The 20,515-nt window shown below is 61.8% G+C and overlaps 1 protein-coding gene across 1 annotated transcript in view; it reads left to right on the top strand.

The window, feature by feature from the left end:
- The window catches only part of SND1 (staphylococcal nuclease and tudor domain containing 1), a 148,529-nt gene that overhangs the window by 20,930 nt on the left and 107,084 nt on the right, over nucleotides 1–20,515 (top strand). Inside the window, exon 10 of the mRNA XM_064441520.1 lies at nucleotides 497–610. Within this exon, the coding sequence (XP_064297590.1) occupies nucleotides 497–610 (114 nt within the window). The remainder of the gene's footprint in view (nucleotides 1–496; nucleotides 611–20,515) is intronic.

A 20,515-nucleotide genomic window follows, 5' to 3' on the forward strand; every position in this document is an offset into this window, starting at 1 on the left:
ATTAATTTGCTCCCTGGGTGTGTGGAGAGCCACCAGCGAGGGCATGCTGTGTGGGGTGGAAGACTCCACTGCAGGCTTCGCTCGCTCCCTCCTCTTTGCGTGCTTGTCCATCATCTGGTATCGATGCCTGTGGTCCAGACCCCTCTCTGGTTTTGTTTCTGGAGTGAAACCCGGGGGGCTGAGCCCTAGTGCAGGACGCCGGGCAGCCGGTGATGTACTCATGTGCGGTGGCATTGCCGTCCAGGGACCTTGGAGGGCTCTGACCAGCGCTGAGCTCCTTGGGCTTGGTGAGCAGGACCGTGGATATGCCAGCAAGCCACATTTGCTCCAGTGCCCCACTGGGCACCTGGCATGGGCTTGGAGCCACTCGCTCTGTGCCGGGAGCCGGAGCCGGGGTGGGTTAGGGTGTGTGCCAGAGCTTGGGCAGCGTCGTGGTGGTGCCTGGCCCTGGGGCTTGGTGGGCATGGTGTTCATCTCGGCCTCTTTCCCTCCCCAGGTGATGCAGGTGCTGAACGCAGACGCCATCGTGGTGAAGCTGAACTCTGGGGACCACAAAACCATTCACCTCTCCAGCATCCGACCCCCCCGGCTGGAGGGGGACAGCACGCAGGTGACCGTGGGGACGTGTGGCGGGGAGGTGACCATGGGACAGGGAGGGTGCTCTGCTGTGCTCCCCAGCAGCCCGGGCAGCAATCGCTGGCATCTGTAACCATCCCTGGATGGAGCCCCTTCCTTATGAGGCTCCTCTTCTACCTGCCCTGGCCTCCTCTGGCCAAGTACCCCCTCTTTCTTCCTGGGGGAGCCCCATCTTGCGGGCTGCAGGAGGCTTTGCGGGGAGGGTTTGGGCGTGCACTCTGATGGCTGCAGGGAGACCGATGCCTGCCTCAGTTTCCCCCTCGGTAGTGCGGGTGCCATGGCGGCTCTGTGCTCTGGGGAGGTGGGAGAGCCCCGTTCCCAGGGCGTGGAGCGTGTGCGGTGGGATGCTGCTCCGGCACGTGCTGGCGGATGGGTGACCCGTCCCTGCGGACTCGTGCCCCTCGTTGGCCGGGCACACAGGCGGCGGGGGAGCTGCTGCTCGGCGTCCTCTGGTCCTTTGCCAGCCGCAGGCTGGGGGCAGGGGCTGTTCCTTTGCTTGCGCGGCGCAGCAGCAGCTCTGCTCTCCCCTTCCCCTGCGCCCGATGTTTGCCCATCGCTGGGGGGAGAAGCAGGAGGCTGCGGGGCCGCTGGAGATGATGTGAAACCCTTTGGCTTTCCTTTTCCTCCCTGCTGTGCTGTTCAGCGAGGTGCTCGGCCATGCTGCCCTGAGCATCCCTCCCCTCTGCAGTGGGGCTGTCTGGGGTTGGGGAGTGCTTCCCTCCTTCCTCCTCGCCTCTTGGAGGAGCGGGCTTCTGTTCTCTGGCTTGAAGGGATGCTGGGGTCTGGCTCGCGGTGACCTGCAGTGTCGGGATCTGATGGAGAAATCCCAGGGACTGAAGTCTTCGGAAAGTGCCGCATTGTTCGTGCACAGTTTGGTCTCTGCTGTGCTTGGTTTGAACGTCTTGCAAGCCGACATGTGATGGACCTTGAGCCCTGCACTCGGCAATGACATGAAAGTGCTGAAAATAAGCTCTGCCGCGCGGCTGCAGGTCGCATGCCGAGTCCCCTTCACCTCTGCTCAAAGCGGCTCTGCTGGGCCAGGAGCCGGGGCGCCGGTTTGATCCCCGTGCCCCTCTCTCGGCGTGGGGCGGGTGGCAGCAGGGGCAGCCGGTACCTGCCGGCAGGGCTGCGACCTGCGGCGTGGGCACACGAGCCAGCACTGCCCGGCTTCACCTGGCAGCAGCTGATGTGAAACCATCCAAAAGCTCCTTAGGGCAGGGATTTATCTGCTTGCTGCTTTTCTTTCTTTTATTTTTCCCACCCCACAATGGTTGATCCGCTCGAGAGCTGCTGAGACACCCGCCGAGCCCCCACATTGCTCCTAGCGGAAACCTCCTCCTCATCCAGTGCCTCTCGAGATGGCGAGGAGCGCTCCCGCCTGCGAGCGAGAGGAGGGCTTTCCAGCCTGGACCAGAAAGCCAGCCTTCACCCAGGATTACACAAAAACCGCCTTTTCCAGGGCTGGTTTTTGGTTTGTTTTTCTTTTTTGCCGTACGGCACCGATGCACCGAGTGCCGGCTTGGCCTGGCCTCGCCGCGCTGGCGGGCGACAGCACCGCGTGCCACGACTCCCCGAGCTGTCGGTGCGCGCAGGGGCCGAGCCCGGGGTTGCTGTGGGAACGGTAATTCGGAAATTCCTCCCTCCTAGGATGCCGCCTTGTTTTGTACACACTGAATTATGAATAACTTCCCAGATTAGCCTCTTCCTCCCGCTGTTTCTCTGGCGTCAGCGCCGGGGGGACGGGAGCTGCCGCGAGCTGAGCGGCACGCTGGCACGGCGGGGAGGGCACGGGGCGGCTGCAAAGCGGCCACCGGTGCCGGCGGGGGGGACCTGCTCCCTCGTGCCCCGCCGGCACTGTGCGGCGCTGCCGGGAGGAGCGTGGTTTCTTTGCCGAGCGGTCGTAGTCTCCAAGGAGACTGCAGAAAGGCGGCTGCCCCCCGCCGCGCTGCCGGCTCCCCTGGCAAAATCCTTTGCTTGCTTTGGCACTGCAGCCCCGGCGCGCGGGCGGTTGCCTTCTCGCTGCCGGCCCCGCTGCCGTGCGCGGTGCTGCTGGGGGATGCCCTGAACGCGGGCTCTTCCCCGCACCGAGCCTGGGGCCTCGCCGCAGCCCCTCGCCGTGTTTCCCCTCCTGTTTCCCCACACTTCAGCATGTTTACCGCGTCGGGGGGCGCGCTCGCAAGCGCGCTGCAGATGCGCCGGCGCCCCGAAGGATTGCAGCCACATCACTAATCCGCGGTGGGCTTCTCGTTTCGGGAGCTCGCTCTATGGAGTGGGCTTGGTATTTGGAAACATCTGCACCTTTACGTTGCATCCAGGGTTTGCAGGTGCCAGGTCCTGCTGCCAGACCCTCTGGTGATGTGAAGTTAGCTGTCCTCACGAGCGTGGCCTGGCCAGCGCGACGCCGGGCCATGCAGCACCGCTGCAGAGCAGGAGCTGCTTCCATCTTCCTCCTCTCCTTCCTTCTACGAGAGCTGGGGGGGCAGCCGGTGCGCCAGAGCCCATCCTGCCCCGGGCTAGGGGGGAGCCTGCGTGGCTGTGACGGCTGTAGTGATGAGATTCAGAAAATAACCCATTTGGGCATCCCCAAACCAGGAGGGTTTTGGGCCCCGGCGCCGGTGTGAGCTCTCCTGCCCTTCGTGGTCTCCCCAGCGCTGCTTGTGGGTGCCTTCGCCCCGTGCGGGAGCGAGTTCGGCCACCCTGGCTTGTGGATGCCTCAGTTAAACCTCCTTTATTTCTCTTTGGCTTTTATCCTTCTTTAGGTCCTTCTGCATTTTCATCTCCGGCTCTGCTTATGCATTTGCTTAATTACCTGTGAAGGCAATTAATGAAATGTTAACCCCCCATTCCAGATCATTAGTTGAAAATAAAATAAAATAAAAAGAAACCCCAACGACCAACCAAAAAAGCCCCATCCAGACAAACTGGGCACCTAGCTCAGCTCTGTGCCCCTCTCGCCCATCCCTGACTCGGTGCTTTGCTGCTTGCAGGGGGATGCTCTCTGCCCCCCGAGCTCCCCCAGCCCCGCAGGGGACCCTTGGATGCTGCTGCTCCCTGTTAATCCCCGCTCCAGTGCCTACGATCTGGAGCCTTCTGCGCTGGGGGGCTCAGTGTGGGAGACCCCGATCGTAGGTGCCCTTGCAAAGGTGCAGTCTGAGCTCGAGGTATGCGCACACACACACATATATATATATATATCTAGGGTCGTTTGGGGCTGGGGGCTGTTCTGGACGGCTTTACCCGCGAGGTGCTGCGTGTGGCTCTGGCAGCGCCGCGGCAGAGCGCTGGGGCTCGGCAGCTCAGGTGAGCTGCTCTGCCTGCGGTTGGGGCTAGACGTGTACCCACCGTAGTAAGTAGCACATAGTTAGCGCGGCTCTGCTGGGGAGATCCATCTCCATCCCGCTGAGTGCAAATTGGTCCCAAGGCACCTGATCGAGTAGATGGGAAATGACAAACTGAAAATTCAGCATAATAAAATCCTACAGCCTTTCATCTCCCGCCTTCATCACCCAGCGCGAAATGAATCCTGAGAGCAGGAGCTGATAGCATTTAATATCTCTATTGCTTGTCTCTGTCGAGGAACACAGCGTATTCAGATGAAGATACATCTCCTGACGCTGCCCAGGTGCTGGGTCTGCAGGTGCAGTGCTGGTGCTGGCCGGAGCCCCTCACCGGGCCGGCTGGAGCCCCTCGGCGGGCCGACCCCCTTGGTTCGGGGGCAGCATCTCTGGAGCAGGATGCAGCATGGCTCCTTCTAGCTGTGGAGCCTCAAAAGCCAAACGTTCCCGGCAGTCCTTCCCCAGGCCGTGTCCTGCCACCACCGTGGGCGTCGTGGCTCGCCGGGACGGAGGCTGAGCTCTACCACCATGCTCACCGCGGCCGGTGCTGTGCTCGGCTCCGGTGAAATGGTCCGGTCCTTGCTTGGCCGGGCTGGAGCCAGGCCCGGTTTCTGCCGTGTTTAACCCGCCCCAGCCTTGAAGCACAAGCCTGTTTTGCAGCAGGACCTCATTTCACAACTGTGGTCCATGTGTGGGGCTTGAAACGTGGGGTGCTCCAACCTTTGGGGTGAGCGAGGCGTCTCCGGGCACAGGGAAGCCCTTCCCCACCGCTGCAGCTGCTGCCCATCGCTCCGGCGTCCCGCACCCCTCGTACCCCGTGGTGGGGTTTGTTCTCCGTCCGTCTCAGTGACGGATCTGGCCCTGCTGGAGCAGGTCACGGTGCGTCGGGTCCCACCAGAGGCAGAGCAGCCGCACACCGGTGAGCGTGGGAGCAGAGCCCTGTCTGGCAGCGCCGCTGGCGTGTGTTTCCATGGGATGGGAGGAAGAGGAGACCCCTGGGGGGCGACGAGCGGTGGCTGCGAGGGGCTCTGACCCGCCGGATCCACTGCCCCATGCGCTGCCTGCTGCGGGCAGCAAGCGGTGGCTCTGGCTTGGGGGCCGGGGCTTTCCTGGGTGTCGGTGTCACCACCGTTCCCAGCGTTCGGGAGGTTTCAGCTTTGCTTTTTTGATCAGAAATTCACTCCCTCGGACAGCTAAATTACAGAATCTCGTTAGCGGTTCTGTGCTCTAGCAAGCTGTATTTGCCTTGTTGATGTAACGGCAGTACAAATCTGTTCCGATCCCGCAATTATCTAAATTGATATCTTAATTGGTAATACTCTCGGAGTGGGGGTGTCAAACACATGGACCCTGATTCAAAGAGAAAAAAAAACAGGGAAAAAGCCATCCTGCTGGTGGTGGGTTGGGTTTTTTTTGAAGTCTCAAAGTGGGGCAGTGTCTCCCCCGGCCGGAGCGGGGCTGTGGGGAGGGATGCGATCGCTGCCGGGGGGCTTGGGGTTTTGGCAGCGCTGGGGCCCCTCCTCGGCCCTGGGAGCCGGAGGGAGGAGGTGGAAGGGGAATCGGGGAGCAGAGACGTCCCAGCTCCTTTCCTGGCTGTGCCGCTGCTCCGGGTCTCGATGGTCCCTGCTCCTGCCTGCGCAGCAGAGATAAGGCTGACATTGGCGGTGTCAAAGACATCCTTTCTTCAAGGATTGTCTGGACGGCCCTGGGGCACCCTCCAGCTGTATTTTCTGAGGACACAAAGCCAAGGCTGGCTGGTTTTCCTTGTTTATCCTGGGCACTGGCTCACGCCTGTCCACCCGCCCTGCACTGGTGCCTGCGGTGGGGTCCTGGGGGCTCTTGGGCACCTTTGGGTGCCTCCAGCCCCGTCGGGCCGGCGTTGCAGGGTGGTGGGTCTCTGCAGGAGCAGGACCCCGGTGCTGTGTCCGGGGCGCGCCGGCCGCCAGCGTGCTGCTGGAGCGATGGCAAGCCTCGCGTCTGCTGGCAGTGCCTTTGGCACGGCGGCAGCTGATTGCGAAGCTGACACGAGCGTCGAGGCTGTTGCCGCACCGGGCAAAGTTAGAGGAGCAGGCGCTGCTGCAAACAGAAAGCAGTGAAACACAGGGAAGCTGGAAATGGCTTCAGAAGGAAAAACAGATGGATTTGGGCTTGGATGTTTTTTACCCCCCTCTTCAAACGGGTTTGTGCACAGGTTCCTTGGCTTTCTGATGTGTTTCCAAAAGCAGATGAGGGATTAGCCAGCCCCCTCGCCCACCAGCCTCTGGAGAGCGGGAGCTGGCACCTGCAAGGGGTCCGTGTTCCCGGCCGGTGGGGACCCTCGCAGCCAGGGATCAGCCCTGCAGGGAGGATGAGCCCACGGCCCCCGGCTTGACCCACCGGGCGGTCTCAGCATCTCTGCTCAGCTGGGATGCAGGGTCCCGCTTCCCGTCTGGTCCAATGGAGATGCTGGGCAAAACGCACGCGGCCCTGTCCCTCTGTCCGTCCAGCCGGGCACGACGTGTCCTGCCGCAGAGAGCGATGATGCCGGAAGGTTGGTGCCGGGGCAGCCGGGTGGCTCTGCGGGGCTTCGGCTCCTCACGTGGTGTTTGACTGCAAACCGCCGGCTCCCAGGGGTGCCGATATTTAAGTCCTGACAAGGATTTTCCTCTGCCTTGAATCTCACGTCCGATCTGTCTTCCAGCGGCGTGCCCCGGTGACCTTCGTCACCGCCTCGCCGCCGGCGGTGAGGAGGAGTGCCTGGATGAAGGCAGAGCATCGGCCGTGTGGCTTGAGAGGGGGTGATGGACGGCGGCCCCCGGCAGCACCGCTGCTCCCGCTCCTCATCATTCTGCCCCGCAGACGCTCTGCCACGCTCCAAGCAGACTTTAGAAAGAGCCATATTTTACCCAAACCCCATCAAAGCGCAGTACTTTCTCTCTGCTCCTTTCTCTGATACTCGCTGATTGCGGGGATATTTACGTGAAAATGGAAGCCCGTTGTAAGAATGACTTGCCCAGCTTGCACCCAGCCCTGGCCGGCGCTGCCGGAGCTGCCAGGGGCTTGGGAAGGGCAGGGGATGGACCTCAGGGTCAAGGGCAGCCCGCCCCCCCCTCCCAAGCTGCTGGTTTTTGCTGTTTGAGATGGATTTAAAACCCTGTTTGAGATCTGGGGAACGAGCTGTTCAGGAGGGATCCCGCCACACCTGTTTTTAGCAATCGCAGCTGCTTTATCCCTGGAAATGAGCTTTTTCTTCCAATGTTGTGACACTTCGGGGTACCCGATGGCGCGCGGGTCTCGCTGGCAGAGCCTCGGGCGCCTGTGGGCGCCGTGTCCCGCTCGGCCCCTCTCGGTGGGAGCCGCCCGCGGTCGGTGCCGCGCTCAGCGAGGCGAGGGCTGCTCGACAGATGGTTTGCAGGTGTCTGCCTGGTGCTTTTCTGCATCAAGCCGGATTTTGGAGAGAGGGCGGCTGCGCTCGGCTTGGCAGAAGTTTGAACGTTAGCTGTGAATGCGGATCGGTTCCTCCTGTCCCTGCAGAGGCTCTTCTGGCATCCTCGGCTCGGCAGGCTCTGGGGAGCGCGGGCTGGGGACCGTGGCCCCTGCCAGGAGAGGCGGCGTTGCGGCACGGCGCGGCTGCCTGCACCCGCGCCGCGCTGCCGGGCCGCTTGGGAGTTCGGCAGAGGCTGCTTGGGGGTGGCACGTTGGCCGGCGAGCAAAGCGCTCGGGTTGCTTTCCAAAGCCCCTCCGGAGCTGTTTGGGTGACGGCCCAAATAACGGTGGTTATGATGCCGATGGCACGGCAGCCCAGCCTTGTTCAGTGCCGAAAACAGGGGAGCCGCTCGCTACCCCGGCTTGTCGCCTCCGGCCCCTCTCCGGTTCGGTCCTGGTAGCAGCTCTGCCACCAAGCTCCGGCTTTCCTGGGGCAGCACCGGAGCTGGGGTGCAGGGGTGCTTTTCCTCTGCGGCTCCCACATGCCTGCCAACGCGCACCCCTCGCAGGCAGCTCCTGGGAGCTGGGCTGTGCCGGCAGGGCCATCTCCTCCTGCCCTGCTCTGCCTGCTCGGGGGCTCCCCATCGCTGCCAAAACCCTTGGACACAGCTTGGGGTCCCCCTGGGCTTCTCCAGTAGCTTTCTGCAGGTTATTTCGTGCCTCCCTCCTTCCCCCCCTTGCCCGTGAGCCCCTGGGCGCGGCGGTGGCAGCTCACACCGGTGTCCCCGGTGCAGCGATGTGTCCGTTGCCGCAGCCTGCCCAGGCTGTCAGCGTGGTCTCTGAAGGCGTTTCGGTGGCTGGGAAGGAAAGAGGAGCGCCTGGATCTGCCAGCCTGGCGGGAGGCTCGTTGGTGGGCTCCCTGGAAATCCCCCTGGTAGCCAGAGCCGAGGGCTGAGATGGGAGCGCGGGGAAGGGGAGCTGCGCTGGGACTCCCCGAGGCACTGATGACACGGGACGTGCGCCCTCGACTTTCCCTTCTGGGCGATTTTAGGGCAGCCGCGATGTGTCCGGGCTGATGCTATCGGACGTCCGCTCTCTGTTGTTTTTAAAGTCTCTGGTACCAAACTCACCTCCTGTTGTCCATCCCAGGGAGGCATTCAGGCTGCTCCCAAACTCGGCAGGGGTTTCCATCCCTTCCCCAGGAGGATCCCTTGTTCCCTTGGCTTGTCGCCCGTCTGCTGGCGTCTCCCCTTGCTTTGGGCTGTTCTTGGCACCTTCACCCTTCTAGTAATGGGTGGCTCAAGGCGACCAGCCTTGGAGGAACCTGGGGGTCCCTCAGCTCAGCCAAGCTCCCCCGGGACATCCAGCTTGTCACCATGAGGACGGTCCCTGTCCGCAGCAGCTCAGAGCCTGCGGGGGGTGCCCGGCTGGCCAGGGTCTCTGCGCCGGAGCTGAATTAGTTGAATTCAAGGCCCTGCCTGGTGAGGGATGCCGTACGGCCCCGTGGCGGCAGGCAGATCGCCTGCGAGGGCAGCGGGGTCCGCGTGGAGGGAGGATCTTGTTTCCCTATTTGTTGAGCAGGGTTTGTACTACAAAAAGCGCGCCGCACTCAACAAGCATAAAAGATTAATGAGGAACAAACCCATGAACCCATCAGTGTCTCATCTCCGCTAAATTACAGTTACAAGGATCATCGTAGCTCATCCATGTATTGTGTAACAGAACTGATTGCCGGCGTGGATGGGGCACGCGGCGAGCCCTGCCGCGCCGGCGGAGCAGCGCGGCGTAAAACGCTAAGTGCTCGGGCATATGGCCTTAATGCATTCTAAATATTGGCAGAGGAGAGGTGCATCTGAGGAGAGGCGGGAGCACAAAGTGGGGGCACTGGAGTTCCCTGATCAATATTTAATAGGGGCTGCAATAGCTTCCAGGGAGAAGACATATGAAGTCAGCATGTTCTTGCAACCTGTTTTCTGCCCTCTGGGTAGTGTGTTTTTTCTAGTGTAAAAATGATTATCTTGCATCTCTCCCCACTGTTCCTCTCTCCTTTCTCCCTAAGTCTTTCCACAGTGGGAAAGCAATTGTTTGGCATTTGATCCGGGACTCCAGATTGCTGAGATACAGCTCCCGGCAGCGCAGGGTGCTAAATTCTGGGCTCAGGGCTTTTGGGAGGCTTTGGGCTGATCCAGACTCCTGGTAAAATACCGCTGCTTTATCGCAGGAGGGTTTTCCTGCCCCGGCTGAAAGCAAACGTGCAAATACGCGACGGCAGAGCCGGAGCCTGGCTCCCGGGGGATCTGTCGGGGCCAGGTACGAGGCCTGATCCAGGTTGGATTACTTTGTGAGCCTGCACAGCTGGGTTCCTGCATGGATTACAGCTTCTCGCATCCCAGGAAATTGCTCGTGGCTTAGACAGGAAAAGCTTAACAGCGAAAAAGAAAAGAAAAAAAACCCCAAGCAGTAAAGCAGCAGCGTGGAGGAGCAGAGGCCGGGCCGGTGGCGGGCTGCGGGCAGCCGGCCAGCCCTGGAGCCGTGGCTGATGCTGGTTTGGGGAGATGGGCAGGAGCTCGCAGGCAGTTACGGAGCAGCCTCTCTACGAGGCAGTGGCTCCGTGACCGCAGGCAATAGCTAACTCGCGCTGCGTGGCTCCAGGGCCCGTGTCGCCAGGAGGAAGATGCAGCTCCAGACCATATGCTCTGTGAATCTCAGCGGCGCTGAAGTGCTTGGTCTTACTGATGCCGTGTAAGTAATAAGCCCCAAAGATTCGGCTGTGCTAAAATACTTCCCAAACAACTTACATTTAAGTGTTGTAATTCTTCTGACCCAGCAGAAGTGCCTGGTGTTTTGACACTGATGCTTTGAGGAGGATCCAGGCACCTGCCAGCTCGCATTTAGGAGGACGACACTCCAGCCGGGCTTTGCATCGTGCTCTCTGGGAGCTGCTCTGCTCAGAAGAGGCTTAATCATCTCCAGTGCCTGCAGTCCAGAAGCGTTAAAGCAGAAACGGGCTGACCTGGTGTCCTCTGCGCGCGGCCGCCCGGCTTCTAGGGATGGCTGGGTCTGACGCCGTGCGAAGGCTGTGGCAAATGCTTCTTTGTCTGCTGGGTGAGGGTGAAAACAGTGATGGGAGAATGAAGCTTTGACCTTTTGATCTCATCAGGAAGCTACTGCGAATCCTCTATTGACGGTTAAATTGCACTAAATTAGAGAGGAGCTGTGCAATTCTGCCACATTGCTGAACTGTGCAATTAACGTCCTGCCTAGCAACAGCACCCTTGTGTCTCGGGAAACTTAAGCCCGTGATTTTAGGTATGTGATGAACCTGCCTTGGCACAGGCTTGATTTTTTTTTCCCAGCAGCGTATGGCTTTAGGAGCCTGTCTGCTCCATCTGGGGGCAGCCAAAGCCACCCCTGCCGTGCTGCCGCGTCCTGCACGGAGGGTGAGTTTGGTGCTTGGCACGGCTGCAGCGAGGCTCTGCCTCCGCACCCGGCATCACCCCGGATCCTGGCCTGTGACCAGTGGGATCGCCCCTTGGATCCCTCAGGGTGACCGAGGGGACGCTGGAGGGCTCGGCTGGGGCACACATTGGCTCAAGGGCACTGCCACGGAGCTGGCATCGCCTTTGCTGGCTTGCTCCGGCCGGCTGATGGGGTACCCCCACCCCAGCTCCCTGGGGCGGTGAGGGGTACCGGGAGCTCCGTCACCGCATGGACCCGCTGCGGCGTTGGGCTGGAGGCAGGAGGGGGAGTCTCCCCTGCCGAGAGCCGACCCAGGCTCATGTCCTCGTCCCACCGCCTCGCTCCTCCTCCTGCACTCAGCTTGCTTTAGAGCTGGTTACTGCAAAGCACGCTGCTGCCTGCGGGTCAGGGCTCGGCTTTTATACCTCCAGCCGGGAGCATGACAAAGGCATCCCTCTCCGCAGAGGAGGGGGATTGCTGGAGCGGGGAGCTCGGTGCCTCCCCCAGCCCCCCTTGCATCACTTGAGCATTTCAGCTGTGTTAACACCTCCCTCCACGCACCTCTCCCAGCGCTGCGCGACGCTCTCCTGGCTCAGAGTAATCATGAATATTCCCCCTACCATTAGCACCGGCTGCTGGAGATCTCTATTTAGCCGCTAGACATTTGAAGATGTGCCGCAAGGGATGGTGCATGTCCCTCGCTGGCACCTGCAGCTCACCCAGCTCCGTTGCCTGCGGGTGGGCTGCAGGGAGGGGATGTTTCTGCACATGTTCGTGGACCCTTGCTGGCACTGGTCATCCACGGAGACTCCTGGTCCCACGCCACAGAGCAGAGGGGACAAAGCTTTGCCCCTGCACCGAGCTCCTTTTGGTGCAGCCCCAGGCTGGCTCTCGCCTCCGGACACTGCCGTGTGGGCAGGCTTTGCTGGCGCCCGGCTGCGGCAGGAGCGCTCGGGTAGTTGTCACCACCCCGCCACGTCGTACGTGAGCAGCTCCTGCCTTGGCGCCTCCTGAAATCCCCGGTGCAAAGGGCAAAGCCCTTTGGAAACAAGCTTCCCGTGGAGGAGCTGCCCTGGATCCGCAGGTGCCGGCGAAGGGCTCGTCCCGTCCGGGTGCAGGGCTGCCTTGGCACGGCGTAGCCCGGGTGTCACCCGTGGGCGCGCTGGCGGGGACACGCGACGTGGACCGCACGCGATTTGCTGCCTCTCGGGCTCCACGGAAGGATAAACCTGCTAAATTTTATGGAGGCTCCGTCTGCCGGGCCGGGGGCTGCCGGGGCTGCGCTCGGTGTGCCGGGTGAAGGGCAGCAGCCGGGCGGGACGGACGTCTCTGCCCGCACCAGCCCCGGTGCCTCGGCTCCGCAGCCTCCCCCCACTGCTAAAGGTCCTGGGCGCGGGACAGCGAGAGAGGATGAGGGATGGTGCAGGACAACCCCCTCGGGCACTTTCCTACCCCGACCCTCTGCTGTAGGGTCTGAGGACAGACCCTGCCAGCGCCACGGACCCTTAAGGCAGCAGGCGGCTTCCCCGGGGCTGGCGAGGGGGTCGCAGGATGGCCTGCGAGCAGGACAGGGTGGCGGTGGTGCTGGGGACAGTGACAGCTCAAGACGTCCCCTCTCCCGGGCCCCGCGGAGGGGATGGCAGCTCCATCCTTAAAAGCTTTTTGCCTCCCTCCCCTGTCCTAGTTTTCGCTGGCTGCTATTCTTCCCCTCCGTCACGTGCGGGTTCGGCACGGTGCGCTCGAATACAGCTTCATCTTCTGCTGGCTTCTGCGGGTGGCTCTGAGCTGGGCTCTGAGCTGCTCCCACGGCTTAAAACACCCCTCAGCCTGGCACCCGGGGCTGCCGGTGCATCGTGGGGCTGTGCTTCACAGGCTGGAGGATCAGCAGAAATTAAATCCCCCAGGACCAGGGATGCTGTCAAAAGGGGATACGTGCGTGTCCCCTCCCATGCTCCGAAAGGGGCTGCGACCCCGAAGCCAGGGCAGTGAGGTCCATCGAGTGAGAGCCCCGGGACTCGTCCCTTGTGGCTTGCAGTTATCATCTGAAATTTGGGTTAACGGTGTCGAAAGGGTGGAGGTTTTTCCTTAAGTCCTGAAATGGCTGCCACCGCCCGAGACGGGGAGCCTGCCAGCAGCTGCTGGCTCTTTCCCTCTGAGCAGAGCCCATCCCCGTTCCCTCAGGGACGGTTTTAGGGCTGTGCTGAAAGGAGGCAGACGCATCTCCTGGCTTTGCAGAGTCCCGTGGCCACGCTTTGGGTCTGAATCAGCCCCATTCTGAGACCAGTGACCCTGTTTTCACTCTCCTTGTGAGCAGATCAGCCAAAATGCTGCTCGAGACCTAAAAGCCGCATGACCCCTTGCTTGATGCCCCACGGTGTGGGTGCCCGCAGTGGTGCCCCATCCCAACGCCTGTGCGGCTGGATTTCAAGCTGCTGAGCCTCCCATACCCGCTGCCGGCTGTTCTGTCCCCGGCTGCTGGTGCGGCATCACACCCGCTGCACCCAAAATGCCGGGGAAGGTGTGAAATGCCAGCGCTGAGCCTTGGGGAGCTGCCACGACAGCGGAGCTGGAGGAGAGGCGGGTTTGGCTGGGAGCTCCGGGGAGCTTGGGGACACATGGGCAGCACCGGGGACCCCGCAGGGCTGCCCGGCTTCAGTCAGGGGTAGCCCAAAACCACCATCTCTTAACCGACGTGGGTTTTGCCCGTTATCTGTCAAACTCTGCTCAGTCCTCAGCCCTGCCTGCAATAAGCTCGATGCTCCGGGGTAGCCCCAGGCTTTGGCTGGGGCATCGGGGGAAATGCAGCGTGGGGACGTCCCCACGTGGGGTCTGCAGCATCAGCGGTCGGGGGGTGCAAGCGTTTTCCAGGCTGGGGGTGTCCGTCCTTCACTCTCCCTCCCCTTCCCACGAGGGCTGCAGGGAATAATCCCTCCTCCGGCAGAGTTAGCTGTGCCAGCTGCCGGCGCTCGTACTGGTTGGGACAGTTAGCATATTGAATCACTTTCCTCTGAGATTTTAGAAGATTAATTACTTTTTGGTCAAAAATAATAAGTCCCATTACACGTGGATGGAGAGGTTTGCGGAGCCGGGGCTGCTGCTCTGCCGGGGTTCTGGGTGGCTTAATGCATTTGGGAGCGGCTGGGTGGGATGGGTGCTGGGGGTCTGTGCCTGTGCCAGCCACCTCCCGTCAGCGCTTTGGGGACAGAGGGGTGACAGAAGGGACCCCCAGGGTCCCCCACTGCGACTCGTGGCAGGGATGGGTGCTGCAGCGAGGAGGGAGCCGGCTTGGTCTCGCAGAGCCCACCGGTGAGGGGCAGCTTTGCACGAGGCTGCTCTGGGCTCTGCTGCCCAGCACGGTGTCGGGGGGTGCCCAGGGTTAGTGGGGTGCTCTACGGCGCACCAAGGCGTGGGTCTCTTTCTGGAAAAGTGCCGTGTTTAGGTGATTTTTGCAGCAGGCGTTCTCTCGTGCTCTGTCCTGCAGAGGGGACCCCGCGGCTGGCTCAGACCCCCGCTGCCAGGGCCGGCAACGCGGCGCAGGGTGCCGCTGCCGCCGTCCTCCCCTGCAAATCCCCAGGGATGGCTGACGTGAGTCAGGCTGGCGAGAATCCTCCTCCAGCACCGCAAGCTCCCTTCCTTCGTTTCCCTCTGGCTTGGAGAGCAGTGTGGGAAGCACTGGAGTCAGTGTGGTCTGGCAGGGCGCGCTGTCCCAGAGCCCTCCTCCAGCAGGCAGCGGGGACGGGGACGTTGCCTCGTCTGCCCTGATCGAGCCTTGCTGACAGTTTGTGGGCGGGCAGGGGCAGGGCTGGCCCCCTTTGGGGCAGGAGCCGTGCCGTGCCGTGATTTTGTCTCCTCCCGCGTCGGGTCCCTCCTGCAGCCCCGTGCTCCGAGCATCACCCTCTGCTTGGGGCTGGGTCATGGCAGGGCTTGACTTTGGCGTTGCTGAGGGTGGGGACCCCCCCCCGGGGTCTGTTCCCGGGGGTCTGTCTCCTGGGGGCTCCCTGGATGGGGAGCAGCCCCGATGGCCCCCCAGGATGGTGTGGGCATGCTGCTGGGCGGGGGGGCTGGTCCTTGGCTGGCATGGCGGAGCCCCCGGGGCTGCGCGGGGCGATGCTCGGACCAGCCCCGTTCCCTGCTGCCATCCTGCGTGGGGCGTGCTGGGGTCTCCGCCGCCACGTCCCACCGTGGGAGCTGCGCAGGCCAGGGACCCGGGGACGGATCGATCCCCCCGTGCCGCAGGAGGGGATGGCTTGGGGCATGTGCGGGATTTGCCCTGCCTCGGATGAGGCGCACGGTCCCTGGAGCAGCAGCTGGGCAGAGCGCGGTTTCTGTCCCCTCAGGGAGCGTAAGTTCTCCATTTTTTCGGACAAAAGCACACCTGGGGAAGACACACGAGCTGTGGGTGGACTAAATCTGGTGTTGGAAGGAAGAACGCTTTGAAACCCAACGCCTTGTCTCCTGTTTCACTGTCCCTTTCAGGGAAAACCTGGGCTGGTCCGGCGTGCGCTGGGAGGGATGCTCCTGGCTGCCCTTGACCGTGCTCGGGGCTGTCAGCTCCCCGAGGGCCGCTGATGCCGCTGGTGCGTCTCCAGCACGTAACGGTGCAGCCGGTAATGGGCTAGATCAGCTTTCCCAGTGGTCTTGGCTGGGAGACGTTCAGAGCGTCTCACACTGGGCTGCTTTTCTGGTGCTCTCGGGAAAGTCAGGGTCATTTAAGATAGAATTCAAACATTGCGGTGTTGTAAAATTAAAGAAAAAAAGAACCAACCTTCTGAAATTACCAAGTAATTTAATACATCTCAATTTCCTCATTAGCAGCGACATTACCTCCTCGACCGCAGAGAGGGGGCTCTTTGTGCGCGTTGCCAAAGCGCCGCCGGTTAATGAATTCCCCACTGACGGGTAACGTCGTGCTCGGGTGGTTTCCCCGATTCGTTCCTAGGAAAGGGCGCTGCCTTCCCTGCCGCTACCTGAAGACGCTTGTAGCCAGGCAGAGGTTACAGCAGAGCCGTGAGACGGCCCTTCAGACGCTCTCGCTCCAGCACCAAAGCCTGAATCTGGGAGTTACTCCCCAAATATTCCTCAGCCAGAAATAGTCTCCAGTGCCGGCGAAACAAAAACTTCAGTTGCTCAGAAATTACTTTTTCCAAGGATCTTGATGGGTTTAAGCAGAGGCTTTCCTTACAAAGGGTAATCCCTTTTTTAACGAGGTAATTTATAGTTGCTGATTACAGCCCCGAACGGTCCTGCGTGAGCAAACACGCTGGAGCAGTGCACGCGCTATCTGCTGGCGACAGGCTCCCGCGGGTCGAGAGTTGAGAGGGAGATATCCGAAGGATGCCTGTAATTAGCCCGAGCGTTTAATTTAATAAAACAAGTGACTAAAAACATAAGCGTGCTGTATTCTAAAAGCGTTGCACATAATTACAAATTATCTTAATTCCGCGCTGGCACAGCCAACTTGGTAATCACCTCATAAATAACTTTCATTAGCTGATTTCAGCATCCGCGATCGGCGCTACCTCCGAGGGTACCGGTGATTTGGGGGGGATTCAGGGAAGGAGGGGGCTCTGTGGGGCTGGTGTCGGGAGCACGGCTGCGTGGCATCCGTCTGCAGGGCCGGCACCGCCGCGCTTTGGCCGCGGCACCCGCCGGTGATGCCCCTCCAGGCTCAGGTCTGGGAGATCGCAAGGGGATGCTGCCGCGGGAGCCCCGGGGCATCGCTGGGCGCGTGTCCCCAGCCCGCAGGGCACCACCTCTGCCTTCCCAAAAGCGCCCGTGTCACCCCCGAGCCCTGCGCGCCGGTGCCCATCTGCTGATATCTTGTGCTGAAACGACGTCTGCAGCTTCGCCTTTTATTTTCATGCCGGGAGAGAGATGATGATTGTTATCGATCGCGCCGTTTCCATTTGTCCTGTGGCTTTTCTGCTGGGGCTGTTTTATTTCTCCGCGAACAGGAGCAGCAAAGGCTTCACCGTGGCTGCGTGCCATGAGCTTTCTGCTGCCCTTGTCCCCGGCCCTGATGTTGCCCGGCCCTCCTTCGCCGGCCAGGCTGACGGCTGCGTGAGCGCTGCCTCGGAGCGAGCGGGGAGCGAGCGCCTGCCACGAGAGCACCAGCCCCTCGAGGAACCGAGGGCGAACCGCTCCGGGGTGCCGCGGGGGGAGCATGTCCCTGTATTGGTGTCTTCCAGCTGGGGGCTGTGGCTGCGTGATGCTGAAGACATCGAGCTCCTCCCCGGGGATGAGGAGGGTCGCTTACGGCAGCGGGGATGCTGTAGTGGGGCAGCACCAGCGGCAGAGCCGGCTCGTCCTGGGCAGGATCCGGCTTGTGGCTGTGCCGCGGGACCGCGGCTCCCGAGGGGGTGCTTGTTCAACGCGTAGCACATGCTGACAAGACAAACAACTTTATTAATTTAAGCCCGCAGCTAATGCGATTGCAAGCAGCCGTGCAAAGGAGGGTTGCGGGGGCACGGAGCATCCTCCGCCTGGAGCGGCTGCGGCCAGCGTGGCCACCCCGGCAGAGGAGCCAGCGGGCACGGCGGGTTTTCTTCCTCTGTAAAACCACGTTCTTGTGGGTGACGAGCAAAGCCCCGGTGCGGAGCCTTCAGAGAATTAGGGCCACAAACAAAATGTGCTTTCTGTACCTGATTTTGAGGAGTTAGAGGCACTGAGCATGGGGGGAACTGGAGATACGGGCTCTGCTCTCGCCAAGCAATTAGAAGTACGGCGGCCTTGGTCTTGGCTGTGCCTGGGCTTGGTTGTGAGCCCAAAGAGGGAGTGGGGAGAGTTTCCCGGTGCAGGCGGGAGTTGCCGGTGTTGCACACGCCGTTTGCCCCAGGGATGCTGCGGCGTTGGCTGCTGAGCTGCTGTGTACTCCTCGTGTCAGCATGTGCCCCGGCTGCATCCCTCTGGGGTGCAGAAGATGGAGGAACAAGGCTGGGGACCGCCGGGGACCCGCTGCAGGTGCAGAGCAGCACGTGCTGGGTGGAAGGCGCTAACTGCAGCGATGGAAATTCCTGCAGAAAATGCTGTGTCCCGCTTCATCTGCTGCTCCATCAGGCGAGAGGAGCCCCAAGGTGACTGGTTATGTCACCGTGCTTGTCCTGTGCGCACCTGGGACGGGCTGTGCCGTGCTCTGAGCGCCGCGGTGGGTAAGCCTCTCTGCTGCTGAAAGCCGCCCCGCGGTGCTGCCTGCATCCCAAGAGCCACCTGCGTCGTGCGGCACCGTAAGCCCCGCTCCGCTCCGGGACCGGACCCACCGTGGCAGCCTCGGGTGCCTCTTGCAGGTGGTGGGTTCCTGGAGGGAGACCTGGAGGGTTTTGGGTGAGATCCAGCCTGCCACCAACTTCTGCTCTGGTCAAGGAGCTCCCAGCTCAAACAGCTGCTGGTGCATCCAGAGAGGATGGAAACCTTTCCTTTCCTCCTTTGGGATCCTGTTAACCTGGGGTGAGGGTCCCTCCGGGGATGCCCGTGGCTTGGCATGACTCTGCTTTTGGGGTCACCTCTTGTCAGCACCTTCCTGGTGCTGCCACTCGTCCGTGGTGTCCTCCAGGGGTGGCGACTCCCCCACCTCTCTGGGCAGCCTGTTCCAATGCCTGACCTCTCTTGCAGTAAAGATATTTTCCCTAATATCCAATCAGCCTCAGCCCATCGATCCAGCCTGCCCGGGTCCCTCTGCAGAGCCTTCCTGCCCTCCAGCAGATCGACACTCCCGCCCAGCTTGGTGTCACCTGCAAACTCACCGAGGGCGCACTCGATCCCCTCACCCAGACCATGGATAAAGACATTAAACAAGGCTGGCCCCAGCACTGAGCCCTGGGGAGCCCCGCTGTGACCGGCCGCCAGCTGGATTTAGCTCCGATCACCCCAACTCTCTGGGCTCGGCCACCAGCTGGTTTTTTACCCAGCCAAGAGTCCAGCCGTCCAAGCCATGAGCCGCCAGCTTCTCCGGGAGGATGCCGCGATGAAACGGGCTGGCAGAGGGAGACGAGCAGGCAGCGTGTGGCAGCAGGCAGAAGGTTTAAATTAGGGCCTCTCTCTAACGTGATTAATAGGTGCCTTCAGGCTTGATGGAGATTGATGGCTGCTGGCGAGGCTGCAGGAGCGAGCCCAGGCGCGCGGTGAGCGCAGCCCCGATGCCCTGGGGAGGAGGCCGGGGCGGTGTGCGCCAGCAACACCATCAATACCGGCGTTGGGATCTGACGGGTTTTATGGAGAAGGCGGAGGATGGATACAGGATAAGGCAGCAAAAGACAGCGGCTGGGATGGAGCCGCCTTTCCCCCTCCTGGCAGCACTCCCACAGTTGTTCTTGTGCCCTGGGCTGGTTTTGGGAAGGGGACTTGAGGATGCAGGAAACTTGCTCCGTGCTGTAGGTGGTTCAGCCTGGCTCCGTGTCCAGCTGCGGGCCCGGCTCCGCGTTGAGGGGGATGGTGGAGAAAAGCGAAGGGCGACTGCCGGCGAGCTCAGCCGTGGCTGGGGCTGCCGCCACCGTGCAAGGTCCCTGCTCCCGAGGGGGTCAGCGCTGTACCCACAGTGCTGAGCAGGTGCCGGGGTGCGGGGGCACCTCGGGCTCCCCCCGCCCTGGGTCGCGGGGCCGGGGCCGGGGACCCGAGGGAAGCGTTCCTGTGAGCCTCTCAATACGCTTTGATAAAATGCAAATCGCATTAAAATGGTCGACTTCCAATTACAAGGCTCCAGCGGGGAGCCTGTTTTGATAATGAAAGTGATTAAAATGGGGGCCTCTCTTTCTTGTTTGGGTATGGATGCTCAGCTCAGGAGGAGTTTGTTTTTCTGTCTTTAATTGGACTCTGCTAATGATGTTTGAGTAATTCCTGGGCCTGAGATGCTCTGATACCACCCAGGGGCTGTGCAGGACTTTGGGGAAAGCCTTCTACCCCTGGGGTGCCGGGACGGGGTCAGTGCAGCCGCCGCGCTCGCTCCTTGGGGCATCTTCCCACAGCTCCAGCACAGTTGGTGCCGGCAGCACCGCACCGGCGCTGCTGCCCTCCTGCCTCACCGTGCTCTCCGCCGGCAGTGTGCATTAACATCCCCGTGGGTGCCCGTGCCATCCCCGTGGCACCCCCGGGCAGCGCTGCCTTGGGCCGAGCTGGCCCAAAAGGACGACTCGGGTGGGTGCAGGGTGACCTGGGCTGGCACCGGGGTGAGCACCCGTATTGCTGAGCTCGGGTGGGGGGAGCGACCAGCCGGGGCTTTTGAAGCTGCCTGCTCTCACTGCAGGCGGGTGATACAGAAGGAGGTGGGAGCCGTCCTGTAGCAGCAGCCGCAGGATAATGGGCTTCCAGGGGGAGCTTCTTCCTGACCCCCATTAGTTCGGAGGCATCCTTCTGTGTGAGTATCAGAGAGCTCGTGTTAATCCTCTTAGGGCTGTAACTCTGGCCGGTCTCGTTAGCTGAAGCGGTGGCCGCTGAGATGCTCTGATCTTCCCTGTGCCCTCCCTAAGCACAGCTGGAAAAGAGCAGCTCTCCCAGCCTGGCGGGGGGCTACCAGGGGGCTGCCAGGGGGCTGCCAGACCTGCCTGTGCCCCTCAAACTCGTCAGCCCTCGGCCGCTGCCGCAAACGACTCTGCTCCTGCGCGGCCCCTGCCTGAGACCAGGCTGCGACTGATCCCCGCAGACTGACTGCTGCGGCTGGGGGTGCAACCAGGAGGGGCCGGCGACCCCCT

Source organism: Phalacrocorax carbo, chromosome 1 (genome assembly GCF_963921805.1).
Source record: "Phalacrocorax carbo chromosome 1, bPhaCar2.1, whole genome shotgun sequence".
In the NCBI taxonomy this organism is placed as follows: domain Eukaryota; kingdom Metazoa; phylum Chordata; class Aves; order Suliformes; family Phalacrocoracidae; genus Phalacrocorax; species Phalacrocorax carbo.